This window comes from Limanda limanda, chromosome 8 (genome assembly GCF_963576545.1).
Source record: "Limanda limanda chromosome 8, fLimLim1.1, whole genome shotgun sequence".
In the NCBI taxonomy this organism is placed as follows: Eukaryota; Metazoa; Chordata; class Actinopteri; order Pleuronectiformes; family Pleuronectidae; genus Limanda; species Limanda limanda.
In genome coordinates, this window is record NC_083643.1 from 13,743,241 (window position 1) to 13,762,160 (window position 18,920).

The 18,920-nt window shown below is 42.2% G+C and overlaps 2 protein-coding genes across 2 annotated transcripts; one reads left to right on the top strand and one right to left on the bottom strand.

The window, feature by feature from the left end:
- Window positions 1-87: 87 nt before the first annotated feature.
- synm (synemin, intermediate filament protein) lies at window positions 88-8,069 on the top strand. The gene is made up of 4 exons (XM_061077379.1): window positions 88-966; window positions 2,015-2,139; window positions 3,457-3,536; window positions 3,703-8,069. Exons 1-4 carry the CDS (start codon window positions 166-168, stop codon window positions 5,751-5,753), a joined length of 3,057 nt encoding a protein of 1,018 aa, XP_060933362.1. The 5' UTR covers window positions 88-165; the 3' UTR covers window positions 5,754-8,069.
- Window positions 7,299-18,644, bottom strand: ttc23 (tetratricopeptide repeat domain 23). Its single transcript, XM_061077380.1, is given in 12 exon segments — window positions 7,299-8,283; window positions 8,285-8,332; window positions 8,674-8,756; window positions 10,572-10,721; window positions 11,068-11,195; window positions 11,517-11,622; window positions 11,775-11,946; window positions 17,047-17,172; window positions 17,255-17,402; window positions 17,545-17,668; window positions 17,858-18,017; window positions 18,555-18,644. Coding segments are annotated over 12 exon segments (1,371 nt in total). The 5' UTR covers window positions 18,596-18,644; the 3' UTR covers window positions 7,299-8,198.
- Window positions 18,645-18,920: the final 276 nt, after the last annotated feature.

An 18,920-nucleotide genomic window follows, 5' to 3' on the forward strand; every position in this document is an offset into this window, starting at 1 on the left:
GCCCTCCTCCTCCTCCTCCTCCTGCTGCTGCACTTGTCAAAGGCCACTGATCGCACATTACATCACAGTCGTGGCTGCAGACTCTGATCACACCGGGGGAACCTGTGCTCCTCTAGGCGGGACACTTTGTGAACTCTCTCTCCTCGTCCCCGGTCGGACGCCACCATGTTGCCTTTCAAGAGAACTTTCGAGGGCGAGAAGCAGCAGCTGCAGAAGCTCAACAGCAGACTGGCCCAGTATCTGTGCAGGACCAAGCAGCTGGAGCAGGACAACGCGCATCTGGTGAGCGAGATCCACAAACTCCGGCAGGTGAAGACTGCGGCGGGATGGGAGCCGAGGTACAAGGCCGAGATGCGGGACCTGAGGGGGATGCTGGGCCAGCTGTCCATGGAGAAGTCCCAGGCGGAGATGGAGCGGGAGAAGCTGTGGAGGGAGCTGCAGATGGTCCAGGGTCTGTGCAGCGAGCAGACCGAGGTGTGCCGGGACATCAGCGGGGAGCTGCAGGGCCGCGAGAAGGAGCTCCACCTCGCCCACCAGACCAACAGCGGCCTCCAGCAGCGGCTCCTCCAGCTGGAGAGCCAATACAAGAGCATGGAGGACGCGCACAGGCAGGAGAAGGAGCGTCTACGTCGGCAGGTGGACGCCCGGGTGGTGCCCATCATCACGCAAAGTTACCGCGGGCCTCCGGTGGCCTCCGTGGAGGAGGTGCAGGAGTACGCGCGGGGTCTGTCCGAGGGCTGGATGGAGACGTTTGACATGTACCAGCAGAAGGTGGAGGAGATGGAGCAGTCGATCCGGGCGGACCAGGCGAGGCTGGGCGACCTGCAGAGGGAGAAGATGCTGTACGCGGCAGAGATGGAGAAATTACGCACGGAGGCGGAGAAGCGGGGTCAGGCGCAGATGCGTCTGGAGGAGCAACTGATGCACATGCAGGAGAAAATCCATGTGGACTCCGGTGAATATCAGGTGAGAGAGTAGGAGGACACATAACATCCATAAGTATTCAAAAGAGACCTGACTGTAGGATGTGTTTTAAGGTGTATATATACCATGAAGCCCCTTAATACACAATTTACAAAAAGAAAACACAATAATATTCCATTTATCCCACTGGGCCAAGGGAGCGGCCACTCCCTGTTGTCTGCCACACCCACTAAACGCAGCTGCTGCAGTGGCTGAGGATCTATAAAGGGTGCATCTCATTATTAAGCATGCTTCTAAATAGTTAAACAATCACAAATCAAGGCTGAAATTTGCAACTGGAATAATATATGATGTGTGACCAGTAACCAACCTCGCCCTGGTTGAACCCTGTCCTATACAATTAGTGGATGTTGGCTTTAAAATGAATGTATCCCTCCCTCGGTGCATAATGACATTACAAACATTAAGCGGTGCCTGACACGTTTGTGTTCCTAGAACTGTTGGAATCATGGAGCGTGCGTGCAACATTTGACCCCCAGAAGGATTGAATAGGTCATGTGGCTAAAGGACACACTATGTCCCTCCGTGTGTTTTATAGCTGCTAGATTACACCAGCCACTTAAACCAATTAGCCGTCAGACTGACAAATCCCTATTAGTCTCCTAAAGATGGAGTCCCAGGCAGGTCAGACGGACACAAATACTACACATGGACAGACACTGGTGCGGTCAACAAGGACACATTCCTCACAGCTAAAGCACGGGGGAATCTTTAGAAATGAGAAAGATATGTGTTGTGGGATGTTCATTGTTGTGGGAGAATCTCAAACTCAAAGTAAAACCATTGGAACAAAGAATGACTTTTTGAGTTTGCATAAGATGTAAACAAACATAAGCTGTGGGGACTCAAACACCGAAAAAACATTTATCTAGTTAACAACACTGCATAAAATGTGGTTACACACTCTAGTTAACGAGGGAGCTGAATGATTTTAGTATTGTCATTAAAAAAATGTACACGACAGACCACAGACTTGTAAAATTAAACTCTGTGCAAAGTGAAAATGTATTTTTTCTTTTTCCTCCTCTAGATGATTATTGAGCAGCTGGAGCACGAGAGAAATGCGATGGCCGACACCATAGAAGCAAAGATGCGAGAACATCACCACCTTCTCCAGGTGAAGATGGATCTGGGCTCGGAGGTGGCTGCCTACAGGTGATGAGCTGCTCTCAGTCAAGACAGAAGTGAAAACATTCTCATGGGGTAGAATCCTCACTTTTCACAACAGACCATTTGATTCGTCATATTTGGAAAGACACAAGTTTGAAAGGTCAACTCCAGCCTCATTATTCCAGTGACATTTGCTTGATGAAAACCGGAGCTTAATGTTTCGACCTGCCCCCTGCTGCCTCAAATACTTTTAGCTTAATTAGTTATTTCATCAAATGCATTAGAACAAATCTGATGATTAAATTCCTGTTGGTCTTGGCACTGACTGCAGTGGTCTGAAGAGTTTTCCTTCAATAAAATTAATTGAAAAGTAATACATCACATTCGCTGTCCTATAAATATCACACAAACTGTAAACATTTTAATAGAGTTGTTTAAACTTTCACTGGGGCCTGTTCCCTGTGTGAAGCAAGTCAAATCTGAACCATCATATCATCATATCCTGCAATAGCCTGGAATGTGTGGTTTTATGTTCTTAACTTAGCCGGATCACAGACATGGTCAAGCACAAATAGACTATTTTTACCAATTTGCAAAGTTATCTTTTAAGCAGTTGATAAACACATTGTATTTTCAGGGTTCAAAAGTTATATCAAGCAGTTTTTTCCCAAGTATTATTTATAACAGCACATTATTAACTATTACCTCATTTGACAGGATATTCAGACTTCACGATAGATGTGAGGTATACCAACATCTTTTTACAGTATGCAGCCAAGTTCTTTAGAAGGTCATCTACTTCTGCTCCAGGGCGCCGCTACATGGCCGGTTCTCCACTGGCACATCTGGTGTGTGTTGAATGTCTGGAATAGACCGAATGTTTGCTGGGAGACACGGTGGTGGCATGTGTCCCTGAAGGTGTCACGAGTCAGCTTTTGCTTTGGGATTCCTCGGGAAGTGCTCTGCATTGGAGCCGCTATTTTTAGGTCAGTCTTTCGGGAGACACTATAGGGAGAGGTTGTTCCCTTTTCTGATGGACCTACTTTGCTCTTGCATGTTTGTTGAATCATGGCCAAGGAAAGGTGAGGTGTTTTGATCGATTTGCCACAAAGTCTTTATTACATGACAGTGGCTTGTTATGTTTTTTTGGTGATTACTACCCTATATGGCCAGATCCTGTGTTCATACCACTGTAAGCCTGTTGCGTTTAGTTTGAGAGGGTTGAGATGGCAGAGCAGAATGATGTCCACCATCTTGGGAGGTATTTGTCTTGGATTCTTTTTTTATTGCATGTATATGACAAATAATTCTAAATGTATAATTATATGTGTTTAAGCATTTTCTCTTGTTTCCTCTGCTCAGGGCTCTCCTGGAAGGTGACAGAGTGGGTCTGCAAGATGCTCATCCGAGGATGAATCAGCATCAGAGAGAGAGAATAATAAGTATGTTGACCTCTATCGACTTCAACAATGCTATTAATCACAAGAGAACCCTTTAAGACTTGTAGTATGAATATATAATATAAATAAACAGTCAGTTTTAAGTGTCAAGACTAAACAGAGAATGTCAACACATGAATTTCTTATGTGAATTACTCCTCTGCCTTAGATATCAAGATGCCTGCTCAACCCTACAAACCAAGAGCTTCCATCCTAACAACCAGGCCACACACGGATATCAGGTACAGGCCACAGACGTCAAGCCTGAGTAGGTCCCCCCTGCGTCCCTCTGGGTCCATTAGTCCCTCTAGAGTCATTCCTATTTCAGTTGCAAACAGAGATCGTTATCAAAGTCCTGAATCCAGAAGGGACATGATCTCATTCAGCAAAGCTCGGGCTGCCGGATCTGCCACTGCCACCACCACTGCTGCCAAAGATGAACAAACAAGAAGGAGTGAAAACCACATGAGTCACAGTGTGCAAAAACCAACAGCAGAGGAGAAAACTGTGAAAATCAAACAAGTCTCTTCAACGGAAAACCAAAGCAGTCCCTTCAAGTCTTCTTCTCCTGAGTCCAAATCAGTGAGAGTCGTGTCCCCACTGATGATGATGCTGAGCACGAAAACTGAACAAGAAAACAAAAAGAAACCTTTCGATGAAGAGGAGATGGATTCTGTATATGACAGCGAGTTCGAAGACAAAGGGAGAAGAGGATATACGATGAGCCCAAGTGAGAAGAAGATATTAGACTCTGTGTCTGTAGAGGAGATCATTGAGAAGGTGATCAGACCGGCTGGTTTGGAAGCTAAGGTTTGCTCATCGGGAGAATCCAAGATCAGATATCATGTTGAGAAAACCGAGCAGGAGGACGGCACGTTTAAAACACAGATTGTGCTGGAGTCCAAAGTGGAGGAAGAGCTGGATTTTTCGGAAGACTCTGCCCTGGAGGAACTTATGAGCCAAGGCGTGAAGAAGGTGTCACTGGAGGACATCGAGGACACGCCAACAGGAAGCATGATCAAGCATCTTTTAAGTGGCCTGCAGGGAGCAGAGAACCTGCGAAATAAGTCTGTCAATGTGGAAATCATTGAGGAACCGGTGGACTCTTACAGTGATGAGGAGCAGGAGGTTGAAGAGAAGTCCAGATCCACTTTGTATGACCCCTCTTCAACATATTTCCAAATTGAGGAGCTAGAAGACGTCCCTGATGACGTACACGGAAGAGGGGGTGATGATGATGATGCCATTAAATCCTCCGAGGTAGACAGAGATCAGTCGAAGGGCGGATCTGTTCATGTTCATCAGGTCTCTAGACAGAGTGAATCTTCATACTTCTCCCACGAGCAAGAGCCTCATGAGTACTTTGTCTCCACACCAGATGAGAACCTTTCTGAAACCGAAGATGGTGGTGGCATGTCCTCTTACGGCCACTATGGCATTGTCGATGACCTGTCAGATGAGAGGTACTACCAAGATGAAAGTCTTCCACGGAGAAGAGTGATTGTAGAGGAAGGTGATGAATACAAGTTCATGTCAGACGACAACGACTTTGTCAAAGAGAGTTTCCCAGAGTGCATCATTGAAGAAGAGGTTTGTGTTTCTCCTGTAGTGCAGGAGTCAGTGCTGGAGTTCCTAAGAGAGGACTCCTTGGAGCCCAAGGAGCAGCTGGAGGGAGCTCTAGAAAAGCTACAAAGCTCCGTTTCTGGTCCTCTGAGGGAGGAGTTGGCTTTCCTCACTAAATTGAGTAAAGACAGTACACAGAATGTGTCTGTCAAAAAAGTGCAGCAGTCAAGTGACAATGGAACCATGACGATAACTGCAGAGCTAAATGTTTCTCAATCTCTGGAAGACTCTGGCCTCCTGGAGGAAGGAGATGATCTGTCTGACGAGCAGATCATGGCAGCATTCAGATCGTCCAACCTTGGGTTTGACGGTGGTGCTGGAGGAGGGTACAGCTTCAGAATTTCCAAAGAAGAGGATGTTGCTTATGAAGGGTTTGAAGTCTTTGCAAACCAAGGAGAATCTGGGTCTGAAATCACGGAGAAACGCATCAAACTGGAGCCATCAGAGAAATCCTCCACCTTCCAGATGGACCTAGAAGGCAGCCGTTCTGAGGCATCTTCAGAGCGAGAGCTGCAGTCTCAAACCACAGAGAAACCACTGAAGATTTCTCAAGAGAAAAGAGTTGCCACAATATACCTTGAAAGCCAAGATGATTGAAACAGACTTTGGTCAGAAATATTTTAAATTCAATACCTGCCAGTCGTATCAAGTGTCGAAGTGCAGATACAGAGAGATCAAAGGGCATAAATGCTGATAGCAGACATTGTAATGATGCTATAATTTTTTGCAGTAAAACATTTAATATCTAATTCATTTTGGTACACTCTTTACTGTGCAGACTTAAAGGAGTGTTTTATCTCAAACGTAACTGCATACATAGACATATTATGCTTATATTTACGTTTAGTTTTAATTGAAACGCTTGGTTTTAGCTCCTGTCTCCTAACATAACGATAAAGCCCAGTCTGCTCTGATTTGCCAGCTGACTCAATCTGTTGTGATTGGTCAACTATTCCAGCATGTGTAGGATATGTTGTTCTCCAATCTTGCTGTACCTGGCTACGTTTGGGGGCGTGCCAAACTAGCCGCTAGGCGTACATTATGCAAATGTAGACTATTATGATGTCTTGTGACATCATGATGGTGTGGAAGTATTGGCCGAACTACAGAGGAGGTGTTTTAATAGCTTCAGGAGTGTTTCCTGTTTGGGAGAGGAGCTCCCTCTAACGTGGACTTTTGGCTTTTTAGCTTTGCAGAACTTTTACATACACACAAACTCTACTAGAAAACATATCTTCTTGAAAATGACCAGATTATAACATATTTTTATGGTATATGTTTTTGCAGATGTATAATTAAAATTATGCTAGCTTAAATTGGGATCGTAACATTGTAGCAATGTTTAGGGTTGGTTATACTGAGGGAGGGTGGCGCTAGTGTGTTTTATTCTTTTTATAGCTTGCAGTTTATTTTCAAACTGTTTTGTTTATTCTCTCTAGATTTCTCTATTTTTGTACTAACCTGCACAGCTTCAATAGACAGTTTACAGCACATCATCAACCCAACTGTAACATCGTGGTCCTTTCAGCCATGATGTGATGGTTGTGAGGTGCTGGGCACCCTACGCAGGCCCTTTTTATTTTTCTCTGGCACTGCTAATGGAATGATGTTGGTGTGTACTGCATCCTGGAACACAATGGTTTATTTTAAGTTGTCAGGAGTGTGAATAGATTTATAGTTAAACCCGTGGCTGGTGGAGTAAGGGGAGTGAAGAAATAGATGGAAATTTGTCTCATGATGAATTGCAAGTTTGGAATTCTGAGGTAAAGGTGTAGTTCAAGTAATGTGGAACCTGTTGTGTTGTTTAAGTAACTCACAAAGTAAGGTATGGTCAGATGATTGAGCTAGAATATTAGCACAATACACATACCAAAAAAATAACACATGCATTTCATTACCTAATAACGAAATGCAGGTTACATAATCAATGTAAACAATGTAATCTCTAATGTGAATATTTAGCTCCAATATTGTGATTTGTGAGTTCGGTAAATAGGATTGGTGGATCTTACCATTTAAAGACAGCAAAGAGTAAGCAAAGAGTAATGTGAAAGAATAAAAGGAAGCAGCAGAGCTTAGTGATTCAAGGATGCAGCAAGTGTTGTGAAAGAAAATATGATCACATTGAGTTTTAATGTCATGTCTAATTTTAATTTCTTGTCTCAACACCGATTGCTTGTCCACATGTGTTTGTTATCACAATGTTGGCTTGAGGGATTCACCTTTACTCTGACATAGCAGTGTGTTCATGACGCTCACTATTTTGGGATCGACAGCTTAGTGGCACCGAGCGTCCTCGGGGGTCTGTTGTGTTGTGTTCTTGTTGCAGAGGCAGAAACGTCTGTTTATAGCCTGTTTAAATGTTTTACACATGTCGTCCTCACGGCTGTCCTAATTTAAACCTTGCAACCACTGAGCAATGTCTACACAGATTGGCTTTTTGACACTGTTACATTAAAATAACCTGCAAAAATAAAATATTCAGTGTGAATGCCATGCTTTTATACACATCTCTACAAAAAGAACTTCTATTTCAAATTTGTTGCATTAAAGTGCCCAGATACAGGTGATTTCCAAACATTTGATCATCTGCTAACCGCAGTAATTTAGATTACATTGTTGCACTTAAAATATTAACAAGGAATTTTTGTAAGTGTATACTGTATGTCTGTACACATTGTAATCTGAACACCATGTGCCATTTCAGAGTGTAAACAAACCTTTACAAACGTGTAAAGAATGTTTGAGTCAGTGTTGATTGAGGTCGTCACTATGGAAACCCCAGCATCATTGCTGTTATTGACATACAGTGATGATTTCTACTGAAACTATCATTGCTTTGTTTAAAATTGGTTCCAGCCGTAACTTTGTAATCGATTAATTTCTTAACACGATTAAAAGCTATTGTGGGTACTTTTCGTGAGTGTTGTGCTTTCTTCCATGGTACTACACTGTGTGAATGACACTGAATCCACCATATAGAGAAATTCCAAACTAATTTTCAGCAGTGATACTTGTATAATGTAACACAAATCCTCAAAGTTACTGTAGCGACAACATAAAAATACAATTTAAAGGGTCAAATATTGAGTGTCCATCATTGTCAGATGGTACAATTGGAAAGTTATGTTTTTCTTCTACTTTGCCTCTGTTGTCTTTCAGCCACTTCTGGTGCCCTGCAAGACAGAGGTACCTGGTTACACATTGAAACATGCATGGGCTCAGAAAATCTAATAAATAGTTCTATTGGTAACACACAAATGAATACATTTCTATCACATTAAAGAATGAAATTGTGTTAATAGAACTTATTAACATTAAGTTATATACCCTAATTAATTGGTGTGTTACCAAAGAATTTTAAGTTGGTACATTTTTCTTTTCTCAAGTTATATCTGTTTTTTTCAAATAAACTTTTTATCAATTGTTTTTTACTATTTAATGATATCCACCAATTTGCATTGTATCATCTGGAAAATCACATGAGTTTACTAAAGATAGAATTTATTTGACTTACCGGGCCAGCATGTCCACGGCTTTTTGTGTAGCTTTTGTCTTCTTGTGCTGAGGCCCACACATCCAATTCTGGATCTCCAGGCACTGACATTAAAAATATAAAAAACATTAACGACAGCAGGATGAGTCGCCAGTGGAAGATGAGAGGGGAAAGTCACACTCGGAGGGGAATAAACACTACCAAGCAACATGTGAACACACTAAACATCCTAAAATAACCCGGTAGCAGTCCCAAGGTTTAGATAACACCTGTGCTGAGCACTCGGAGTGACAGGTCAACAAGGGGGATTCTGCTCGATTTATTACAGGGGCTCCAATCCAGCAAAAATATTTGAGACCCAGCCTGAGTCATTTTCCACTGGGAGATGAATAAGCAATCACTGCTTTGTTGAATGGGATCAGAGAATGTTTTCTAATACAACAAAATCCAGAAAATACTGAACTTTTAAGTAAAAACACATGTATAACATATTCCACGGTTCACAAAGTGATGCAACACATAAATAAAACCCTGCTTAGCATTTCAGCAATTGCCGGAAAAAAAAAAGCTTTAAAAGGAACTTTAAATGAGGAAAAGACGGAGCGTGAAGCTTCTTTCTTCACCAGGGAAAGTAAAACTCTGGGTAATCTGGAACAGATCCATTTGTTCTCATGGCTGTTTTCACCGTTGCTAAGGTTGATGTAATGGAAGGCTGTTTTTTCAGCAGCACTGCAGAGGAAAGGGGGGGGAATGTGAAGTGTGTGTCACTGTGTATGTGCACCATTGTTCTCTTGTTCTGAGGGTTGTGTACTGTATCTAGTGTATAGCCAGCTTTCCTCTGGAAAAACAAAATGTACTCAAAAGTGTGTTTGAAGGGGAAAATCTTCCCTCACGTATCTGCTGTGTGTCAGGGCTCTTATGAAAGGTCACTTGTTGGATGTGGTGTTGGAAGAGTGAGCTCTAATATTCCCTGTCAAACCCCGACCCCTGAACCTTAGATGTCACAACGAAGCAACATAGCAACCAGCCTCCTTAGCTTACAGGCATGTTATTACTAGTATGAAGAAATCCTCCTCTACTAGTGTATTTTAGTATGTTTGAAGGGCGGCAGAAGTGAGCTCATAGGGGAAACATGTGAAGTCATAGTGTACATGAGAAGTAAAAACACTCCTTATGTAAGATATAATGAAAAACAGTCAGAGGAAAAGTACAGAGCTACAAGGCTGCTGTTAATTTAGAGCATAAGAAGGCGAATTTTGTGAATTAAGCTACTTTCACAGATGCACTGAGCTCCAGATTATCTCCTAACATTCTCCCGAGGGGATGTATGTGAGAATGCAAATGTCCAAATAAGTGGCTCCGGACATTCTCCAGAGTTTCTCTGAACCCTCCTGTAAAAGCTGTGGGTAATATCCGAAAGAGCCAATGTGAGAACACAGCAGGAGATTGTCAGGGGGATTCCCTACAAGCGAGTGGGTGTTTTGATGATGTTTCTGACATGATAAAAGCAAAACTGAAAAAAAAAATGAAAAGATCACACACACACACTTCTTGTCTGAAAACTGCTATAGTGACACAGGGACGGTGCTTCACCACCTACCCTTCCTTTACCAAAGCTGCCCAGGCTCCATCCAGACGGAGGAAACACAAAGTCCCTCTGTGTGATATTTTACACCCTTCCAAGATTAGCATGCAGCTCTGATACCACTGATCTTAAAAAGGATGGCGGGAATAGCTCATCGCAATCTGACAGGAACCTTGTGTATTTTCAACAAGCCTCTCACTGGCGGACGTGGGCACACACCAAAATAGATTGGCAGGAATAATGTCATGTTTGATGACAGTAATTCAGCTCTAATATATGTTTACAGGTGATAAGCACAACATTGTGCCGTTTCCATTCTGTAATGTGTGATTACCTTCTTCATCGTCCTGTGGGCCTGCGTCATCCTGCCCTCACTCATCTCCACACTTCCTATTAGCTGAAGGGTGTCTGACACCTCAGCACTCAGGTCACCGAACGCAAATCTCTTCGGAGTGAGAGAGGCTCGTTGGATCTCCACACATCTCTGCAATGGCATATTCAAAAATAGGTAAGCTAGAAAGAGCCAAACCCTGTTTCCCAGCAGGGGAAATCAGCTCCTGCACAATAACAAGCTCTGAGGGAGGGTTTCCATGGAGCTGCTGTCTAAACAATATATTTACAGAAGGTGACAGTCGGTTCTGGATCCCAAAATTGCACAAACAGAAATTTGAGATTTGCCTGAAGGGAGTCTTAGTGGAGACATTTCTGAATCATCTTACAGACGTGTGTGTGTGTGTGTGTGTGTGTGTGTGTGTGTGTGTGTGTGTGTGTGTGTGTGCGTGTGCGTGTGTGTGTGTGCGTGTGCGTGTGTGTGTGTGTGTGTGAGAAACCTCTTGCTGGTCATTGAGGAGGAGGAAGCGACAGAAGTGATCCTGGGCAGTGAGGAAGGCCGGATCCTGTGGACCTACAGAGTTCTTGTAGGCACTTAGACTCTGCTCAAAGTAGTGACCTGCAGATTCTACACCAGCAGGAGGAAGAAATACACAATAATGCAAGTTGGCTACTTAAATCATGGCAACAATTGGCAGTTGTCAGTAGTTCCAGATTCCAAAAGTAGGTCTTTCCAATTTGTAGATGTTATGCCTCATAGATACCGTGGAACATACGTTGACATGAGTGAATCATACTGATGTGACCGAACTTAAACATGTCTTGAAAGTGGCTATTATACGTCTGGTTTCCATAACACCATCTTAAAGAATTTGACATATAGGAAAACAATGGGAGATTCAAGTCCTAATTAAGCCCTTTGCTCAGGCCTGTCTGTGAATAGACCCACCATTGTGATGGGGCTCTGCTGCAGCAGAGTGGATGAGGGCCAGGCTGTGGGAGATCTGAGCCTCCTCTAACGCCCCTGGGCTGTGGCTCATAGCGATGGAATGAGCCTAGAGGAAGACACCCACATGAAAGAGACAGATTACACATCAGCAAATAAGACGAGCAGAAATATTACATAACATCGTATCTTGGCCCATTGACAAGAGGCCCTCCTGTGTTTATATATGTTGCACTTAAGAGTTTGGTAAAATTGAGTTGCCTTTGAAAGATGCTCTATGGTTTTGTCCATATGACCTTTGTCCTGTTCAATGGCGGCCATGTCTCTGTAGACAGAGCAGGTTTTATCGGGCTTATCGCCGTCCTTCAACAGTTGCAGAGACTTTTCACACTGGTTTAAAGCCTCATCTGGTCGGTTCTGTCTCTTATAGACCCTATAGAGCAGAAAGGACACAAATGGGCAGACTGTCAGAAACAGGAAGACAAACAGGAAGACAAACAAGAAGACAGTAGAGTCTTCTATACAAGGCAGCTGGGTATAGAAATGCACCAAAACCATTACGTAATCAGTGCTGCTCTTTAAATACCCTCCAGGGTTATCTAGAAATAACAAAATATTTTTTTATTTTTAACTTCTCATATGAAAATCTTTATACACATGGTAACAGAGGCAGGGATTGTTGTACATACAACCATCATTTAGCCGAACAATACTCAAATTACAAATGTATTGTCAAAACATTTAATAATAATCCATCCATCATCTATAGTAGTTATATAGTATGGATGATTGATAGGTATAGAAAACGTGTAGAGGCGGGGTACAATCTGATGCAGAGATAAACAACCACTCAGGATGACATTCACATCTACAGACAATGTATAGTCTTAATTTAATGTGATAATGTGTGTGTAGGTTTTCCTGCATCCTGTCAAAGTGCACCTGTCATACAAGAAAGTGTGGATTCAAAGGAGAACCACTGAACACATCCCAAAGCTCTACACTGGATGACTGCGCTTTATGAATTACAGCTAAAGATCTTTGTGTGAGAGCGACGTCCCCAAAATAATTAAACTGATCTTTTATCAATTGAGGCTCAGGGGAGAACCACAAGTGGTTTTTTTATTTGGACTAAACAGGTGTTACCACTGAGGGCAGAGCTATTGATGAATAAAAAATAATCTGTCAAGAAGTTATTCCAGGACACATAACAGAGGCCATGCCCAGAAAACATGACGGCATATCTTCAGTATTCTAGCTACCATTACTTTTTTGGACTATCTGTGAGCTTTATTTTGAAGTACTGCTACAGTCGTGCACAGAATTTAAGCAGAAATGTATAGAAAATATTGTTTCTGTTAAGTTCAACGCCCTGTTCCTCAAGGTTAAGTCTCACTCATCCCTAGAGTGAGTATTTTTGGACATTAAATCATTTGGAATGGACACCAACAACCTGCTGGAGGAGGATTGAAGGTTTTCTTGTGTTCAGTCGATAAGAGGTTAAAGACGAACTCAATTCGGATATTGGAATGATTCCGAAATGACAACATTTTAATAAATTCTATCCAAATTTATTGTTCACCCATACGCCTGTTGCTTCATTATAATGGGCCTGTTCTAAATTACTGAAGCAACTGCTTGGTCTGCAGTCAAACCCAAGTCCTGCAGAGATGTGAAAGCTTTTGGCTAATGGCTGCAGCTAAAGCCTGGAGTAGTGCAGACTATAATAGGGAAAGCTTGCTTGTTGCCATTTTAACTGCCTTTGTTGCACCCTTTCACGAGTCTATAACTTTCTCCTCTGACAGCTACACCACCGCTGAACCCCCCCCACCACTTTAACAGCCTCAGACGAATAACTCCTGCAGTGTGTTATTTATCATTACTGGGCAGCTAAATTAGGGAATGCCCTTGTAGTGTCAGGAAACCACAGATGCAAAGCTGAAGATCGAAGTATGGATCTTTGTGAGAGAAGCCGAGTTGCCCGTCTGTATATGAACTGCTGCTAACAAGGTTATAAGCTTCACATGTTTTGCCGACACCTACAACAGAGTGTTTTCTGTTTTGAAACACTGACACGTCCTGTGATGCTGCGTCGACTTGGGACTGGGCAAGTTCAGAGAGAGGATGTGATAGCGGCACTAACCACTGCAAGGACCCTGGGTCCATCAGTCGACTCCACTAAAAGCGCCAAACCATTTAATGGACTCTAAATTCAATTCAGCCTTCCTTTAAAGGGGGGGGGTGGCCTTTCTCAGAGCACACAACGCTCACCACTAGCTACACTGCTGTCATACGGGTATAAAGGGAAACTCCATTTCACACAGCTCTCTTCCCACATCCACACTAACTGATCATTTATTTACAGACTGTACATCAAGTAATTGTATAAGAGCACAGCTTCTGATTTAAGGTTTAATCTAAGCTGCCTTCCAGTATCATGAGTACAAAAAGCCTGTGTCTACCAGACGTCTGCTCTCATCCCTGCAGCAGCATGGATTTGGGTATTTCTGTCGTTTAATGTCAAAAGCACAGGTTACAAAAACATTGTCAATGCTCCATTTTTTGATTTTTCCCATGAGTCCAAGATTATCCTAATAAGTCATGATGGATAGTGGGAGAGTCCTGCCCACAAGGGTCCATGAGGCAGACTCTCAGGTCCTTTTTAGGCCAGCAGCGGTGGCCATAGCACAGTACATTCCTGCACCGTGGCTTGAGTCCTGCCTTTTAGCCTGCGTGGTCAGATAGAGACAATGCTTCTCTATCCTCTCATTCACTCCGCATCCTTACACACTTCCTGGTAATATGCCACATCCCACCCAAATCTGCTAAGATTCAGCATGGCAGGGACTTTATATAATCAAGGATTTGTAGATGTATTGCCAAGCAAGCCACACAGCCCTCTTTTGTAAACGCTTCCACAACATGGTTGACGTAGGTTTGCTCTGGGCCCTCACTCGGAAAATGATACAATAACAAGGCCAAAGCGGAGTGGAAATAGAGGGACAAAAACACAGCCAGCATGCTCCAGCGAATCTGTGTGGTGCTTTAAACTGACAAAGATCTGTCGGATGAGTTTTCTCAGCTTTATTTCATCCTCCGACATCTGGAATAAATTTATTTAAATCAATTTTCTTTTTTTCCTATGTATTTACTCAACAGGATGACTGATTACTGCGACGATACACCACAAACTCTGCACAACGTTGTCAAACAGACAAGGGATTCAAATGACTTTTCATACACATGAAAATAAGGTTAATTGTGCAGAAAATATGGTAGAATTTATGCATGTTTATTATTCAAATAGAAAGACTTTATGAAGTGCATGCTCAAAATGTAATTAAATAAAATGTCAACTAGAATGTCAACAATCAGTCCAATTAAACTCAATGAAGCTGCATCAACTTTCACACACTCATAAATATCAGTCGGGTAAGTGTGCGTGTTCTTTTTTTAACCAAGACCCATGAATAATTTCCTGGGAAAATGGTGAAGGTGGAGGTAACCAGAATGTAGAAATTTAACAGCAGTTATAGAGACACGAATGTATACTTTTTGCAGCCTTGGCCATCATAATATTATACAATCTTATGCATATCGTCAATTTAAACCAAATAAGTTTTGCCCCCTGACAGAGATACACCTAACTGCCCATGCACCTTGAGTGAATCCGAAATCGGACAGCAGCATATTTGGAGCAGGTTCTGTTAGAGAGCCGAGCTAACTTTATTGTTTCAGGGTCTGGTGGGAACATTCCCCTGCACCACAACAGTGTTGACTGACAGAGCTTTAGAGGCATGCCAAATTCTTAGTCATCACCTAACAAAAGAGATTTAGCGAGCTTACACACAAGCCAGAGTCTGCACATTTATTCAATTACACACATCATGTCAACAAACTCTGACTCTCTGAAACAGACCAAGAAGGCATCATTTACACATTCCTGTGAGTGGAGCTCATCTCTGTTGCTGATAAGGTCTATTTACACTAAAGGTTTCCAATTTTTGTAATGTTGGTTCCTGTTGTTGAAACACTAGTGATGCACAATGTTTATTTCCCTTTCTAAAACAAATACAAACTATTTTAAAGAACTTATTTACAAGGCTTTAAAGATATTGGGAGTTGGTGAAGACATATGTGAATTTTGAGTTTTAATGGCTTTGCAATTCCACAAACTTAGTGCCTGGATTATATAGGCTCTTGTAGAGATCATACAGGTACACAATGCCAACACTGATAAATGTATTGAGTCAGAGTACACATATTAAAAACCAAGTAATCTTTTCATATACAAGGATCCTTTACTTTCATGAGAGTGGGGAGGTGCTTATCTGTGGCTGTCCTGCATCATCTCACACTTGTCAGAGTTCTTCATTTTTCCACAAGCAGTGCTTTTTAAACGATAACGAGGATGTCCGACTGGTCCGGACCAAGTGTTGACCTCTGTAAATTGATAGCTGCTTGAAGTTGAATGCAAGAGTTACAGGACCTCAAATCACAGTAAGCAAATCCTTTTTGGCACAAGAATCCCATGGGAGCTGTTTTGGTGACATGTCATGCCACACTTTAAGTGTTGGTTATTTCCCTTGGAGGTTTTTTTTTTTTATGTTGGTGTGTGGAAAATGCCCTGTGATGGTTGCTACAAAGCAATTTTCTGACGGGGACAAATATAAAATAGTACAAAATAAAGAATCTGTCTAACTTTGATAACAAAATAGACATTAGCAGGGTGTTCATAACTCAACTGAGACTCTAGACTTTATTTCCTGTCTGTGCTTCTAATTTCTCCAAATGTAATGTAAGATAGGAACACGAAGCTGCCATTTGTATGTGACCAGAGCACTCAGTTTACCAAAGAGTCTCTGCTGCACTTCATGTCTGTGATTGCTGCTTCCACCTAGGAACCACTTATTCATAATCTTTCCAAAAGCATGCATTATGATTCTTTGTACCTGCTATGATACAGTATATTACATAAGTTTCAAATGTACTATATGTACTATATTTATAAGTGAACAAAGCAGCTGAGGTTTATTTAAGAACATGGAGAAAACCAGAACCTCAGAGAAAAGGGAGAAGAGGAGAAGTGTTTCCCTCCCATCTGTACCTCTGCTTGAGCAGTGACTGAGGGGAAAAGCAGAAACTCCACCCAGCAGGACTGTAACATTATCACTAAACACCCACACAGAATGCTGAGTGGTCTGAACAGTGTCAGGGAGGGGAAATCCCGATTTGTTTAGTTGTTGTTCCCAGGAGAATGAGTAATAATATCGCTTTCTCTGACATAACTATGACAACAAATAGCCCTACACTCCAAATGTTTGCATGAGTCTATCGCCATCTTGTGGCTAAAATTGAATGTATTGTTTTTGAAAGTGGGTTTGAAACTTTGACATTTTTTATTTTTTATTTTAAATAATTATAAAAGAATGAAAATATAAAACGCTGTATACTCTTCCCCCCGCTGGAGAGACCTGTCTTGTTTCAAAGAGTCTCAGGAAATAAATCGTAGTCATTTCTTTCACAACTCTACCTGCATAGACTGGTGTAGATTTCCAGCGCAGTCTTCATCTCGTCTTCCTCGTCGATGGCACTGTGTTGATGAAGATCCTTAAGCACTTCTTCAGCCACCAGAAAAGAGGATTCCGCCTCCTCAAGAGTGGAAAAGAGTCAAGGACATTTCGTTTTTTTTTTCCTTATGATCTAATTTATTATTGTCAAACATGTCATGGTAAGGATATTTGGTCGTGAGCAGCGCAGCACCTCCCTGTGTGAGGTGAATGCTCAGGAGACATCGGAGCTTTTCAACTCTGCAGGAGGAGATGGAGGAGCAGCCGGGCAGCAGCTCTCTGGCCAAGGCCGAGTGCTCTTGGGCCTGCAGTCCCCAGCCTGAGGGAACAAAGTTAGTTTTGTATACATGAGGAATTGATTATAGGGTAAAAATGTGAATTGAAGGTAGACACCTCAGAGACTGTCATGTGATTTGTACTGTATCGTATGTGTAGTTAAAGTATTGTCTTTCTGAAATTACCTTTTAACTGGAAATATGCTTTAGCCAGTCTGGCATGGGCCTGGGCCACTTTCAGATGTCCCTCCCCATAAACCAGCCTGGTCAGAGCCACACAACGCACCAGGTCCCGGATGCAGGCATCGAACTGGGAAAATATTTTCATTATCTGTCAGCATCACATCTCCTGATAGAAAACTGTACCATGCATGAAAAGTCAGTAAAGAATCAGATGAAAAGGTCATACATTTACTTTATTATTTATTTGTTTGTGCAGATTATTCATGCATTTATAAAGAAGACCAGAGTCAGAAAGATATGCACTGACTGAACCCACCTCCTGGTTGTCTTCATGGGCTTGAGCTCGGCTGTGGAAGTGTTTGAGCTTCTCCTCTGGAGGCAACATCATGAACTCCCTCTGAGTGAATCCTGATTTTGAACCACAAGGAGGAGGATTGTCCACGCTCCTGCTGCTGCTCACCACGCTCTCAGAGCATCTGGATGTACAGAAGGTTTGGTCAAACAATGGGGTTTTGAAAAAGTGAACATATGGAAAAAAACACTTTTAGTAAGTGAAATGGGAGATCTTGAATCTGAACCAACTTCAAAGACTTGTTTATTACATAAATGAGGTTTTATAGTAGATTACTTATAAAACTATTCTTTATGAGACAAACACTTCTAAACAGTTTAGCTTATACAATACATAAGCATATATACTAAACCTGTATGTTATTGTTAGTGATGAAATTATATTACGATAATGATAAATAGTGTGTTACACCTTTTTTGTACTGAAATTTAGTAAACTATGGTGATTATACATTATACATATCTATGTTAGATATTCACATACATAGCTTTTTATACCACACCGGCCTTAATCCATACAAGCAGTTTAATATGCCTAATATTGTTATGTATACTTCAACATCTGCATACACTAGTGCACAAACGTCATTCTGAACTTCTGCTGTAAAAAGTGAATCAACAGTTGAATCTTCCATGTTGTGTAGAGAAGATAAATCACTTACTCAGCAGGAGAGTCGGAGGAACATGGTGGAGTTTTAGCCATTGTGTGAAAACCACCAGTCAGGCTGAATTCACCGTTTCAAAGTGATGATACTGTTCAGAGACGGAAGAGACGCAGCCATCAGCAACAGACTGTTCCTGAACGCTGCCGGTGTTTCCCTGGTTACCGTGCCAGCGAGCTAAGCTAACTGCTAACTAAGCTAACTGCTAACTTAACGAAGCTAACTGCTGCTTACATTAGTTCAGAATGGGTTTAAAATATTCTAAGTGTGATCTTCTTGTCTTGTTAATGTATCTGAAGTAAAACGTCACCTGTCCGCGCTGCGTAAAGTCTGCGGCGCTGAGGCCGTCATCGCTGTTCAGTGTTT

Excerpts from the sequence above, each read along its gene's own strand:
- synm (XM_061077379.1), top strand. The coding sequence starts at position 166 with ATGTTGCCTTTCAAGAGAACTTTCGAGGGCGAGAAGCAGCAGCTGCAG. Across the intron at positions 967-2,014 it reads TGGACTCCGGTGAATATCAG|ATGATTATTGAGCAGCTGGA; the intron begins GTGAGAGAGTAG and ends TTCCTCCTCTAG. Across the intron at positions 3,537-3,702 it reads TCAGAGAGAGAGAATAATAA|ATATCAAGATGCCTGCTCAA; the intron begins GTATGTTGACCT and ends CCTCTGCCTTAG.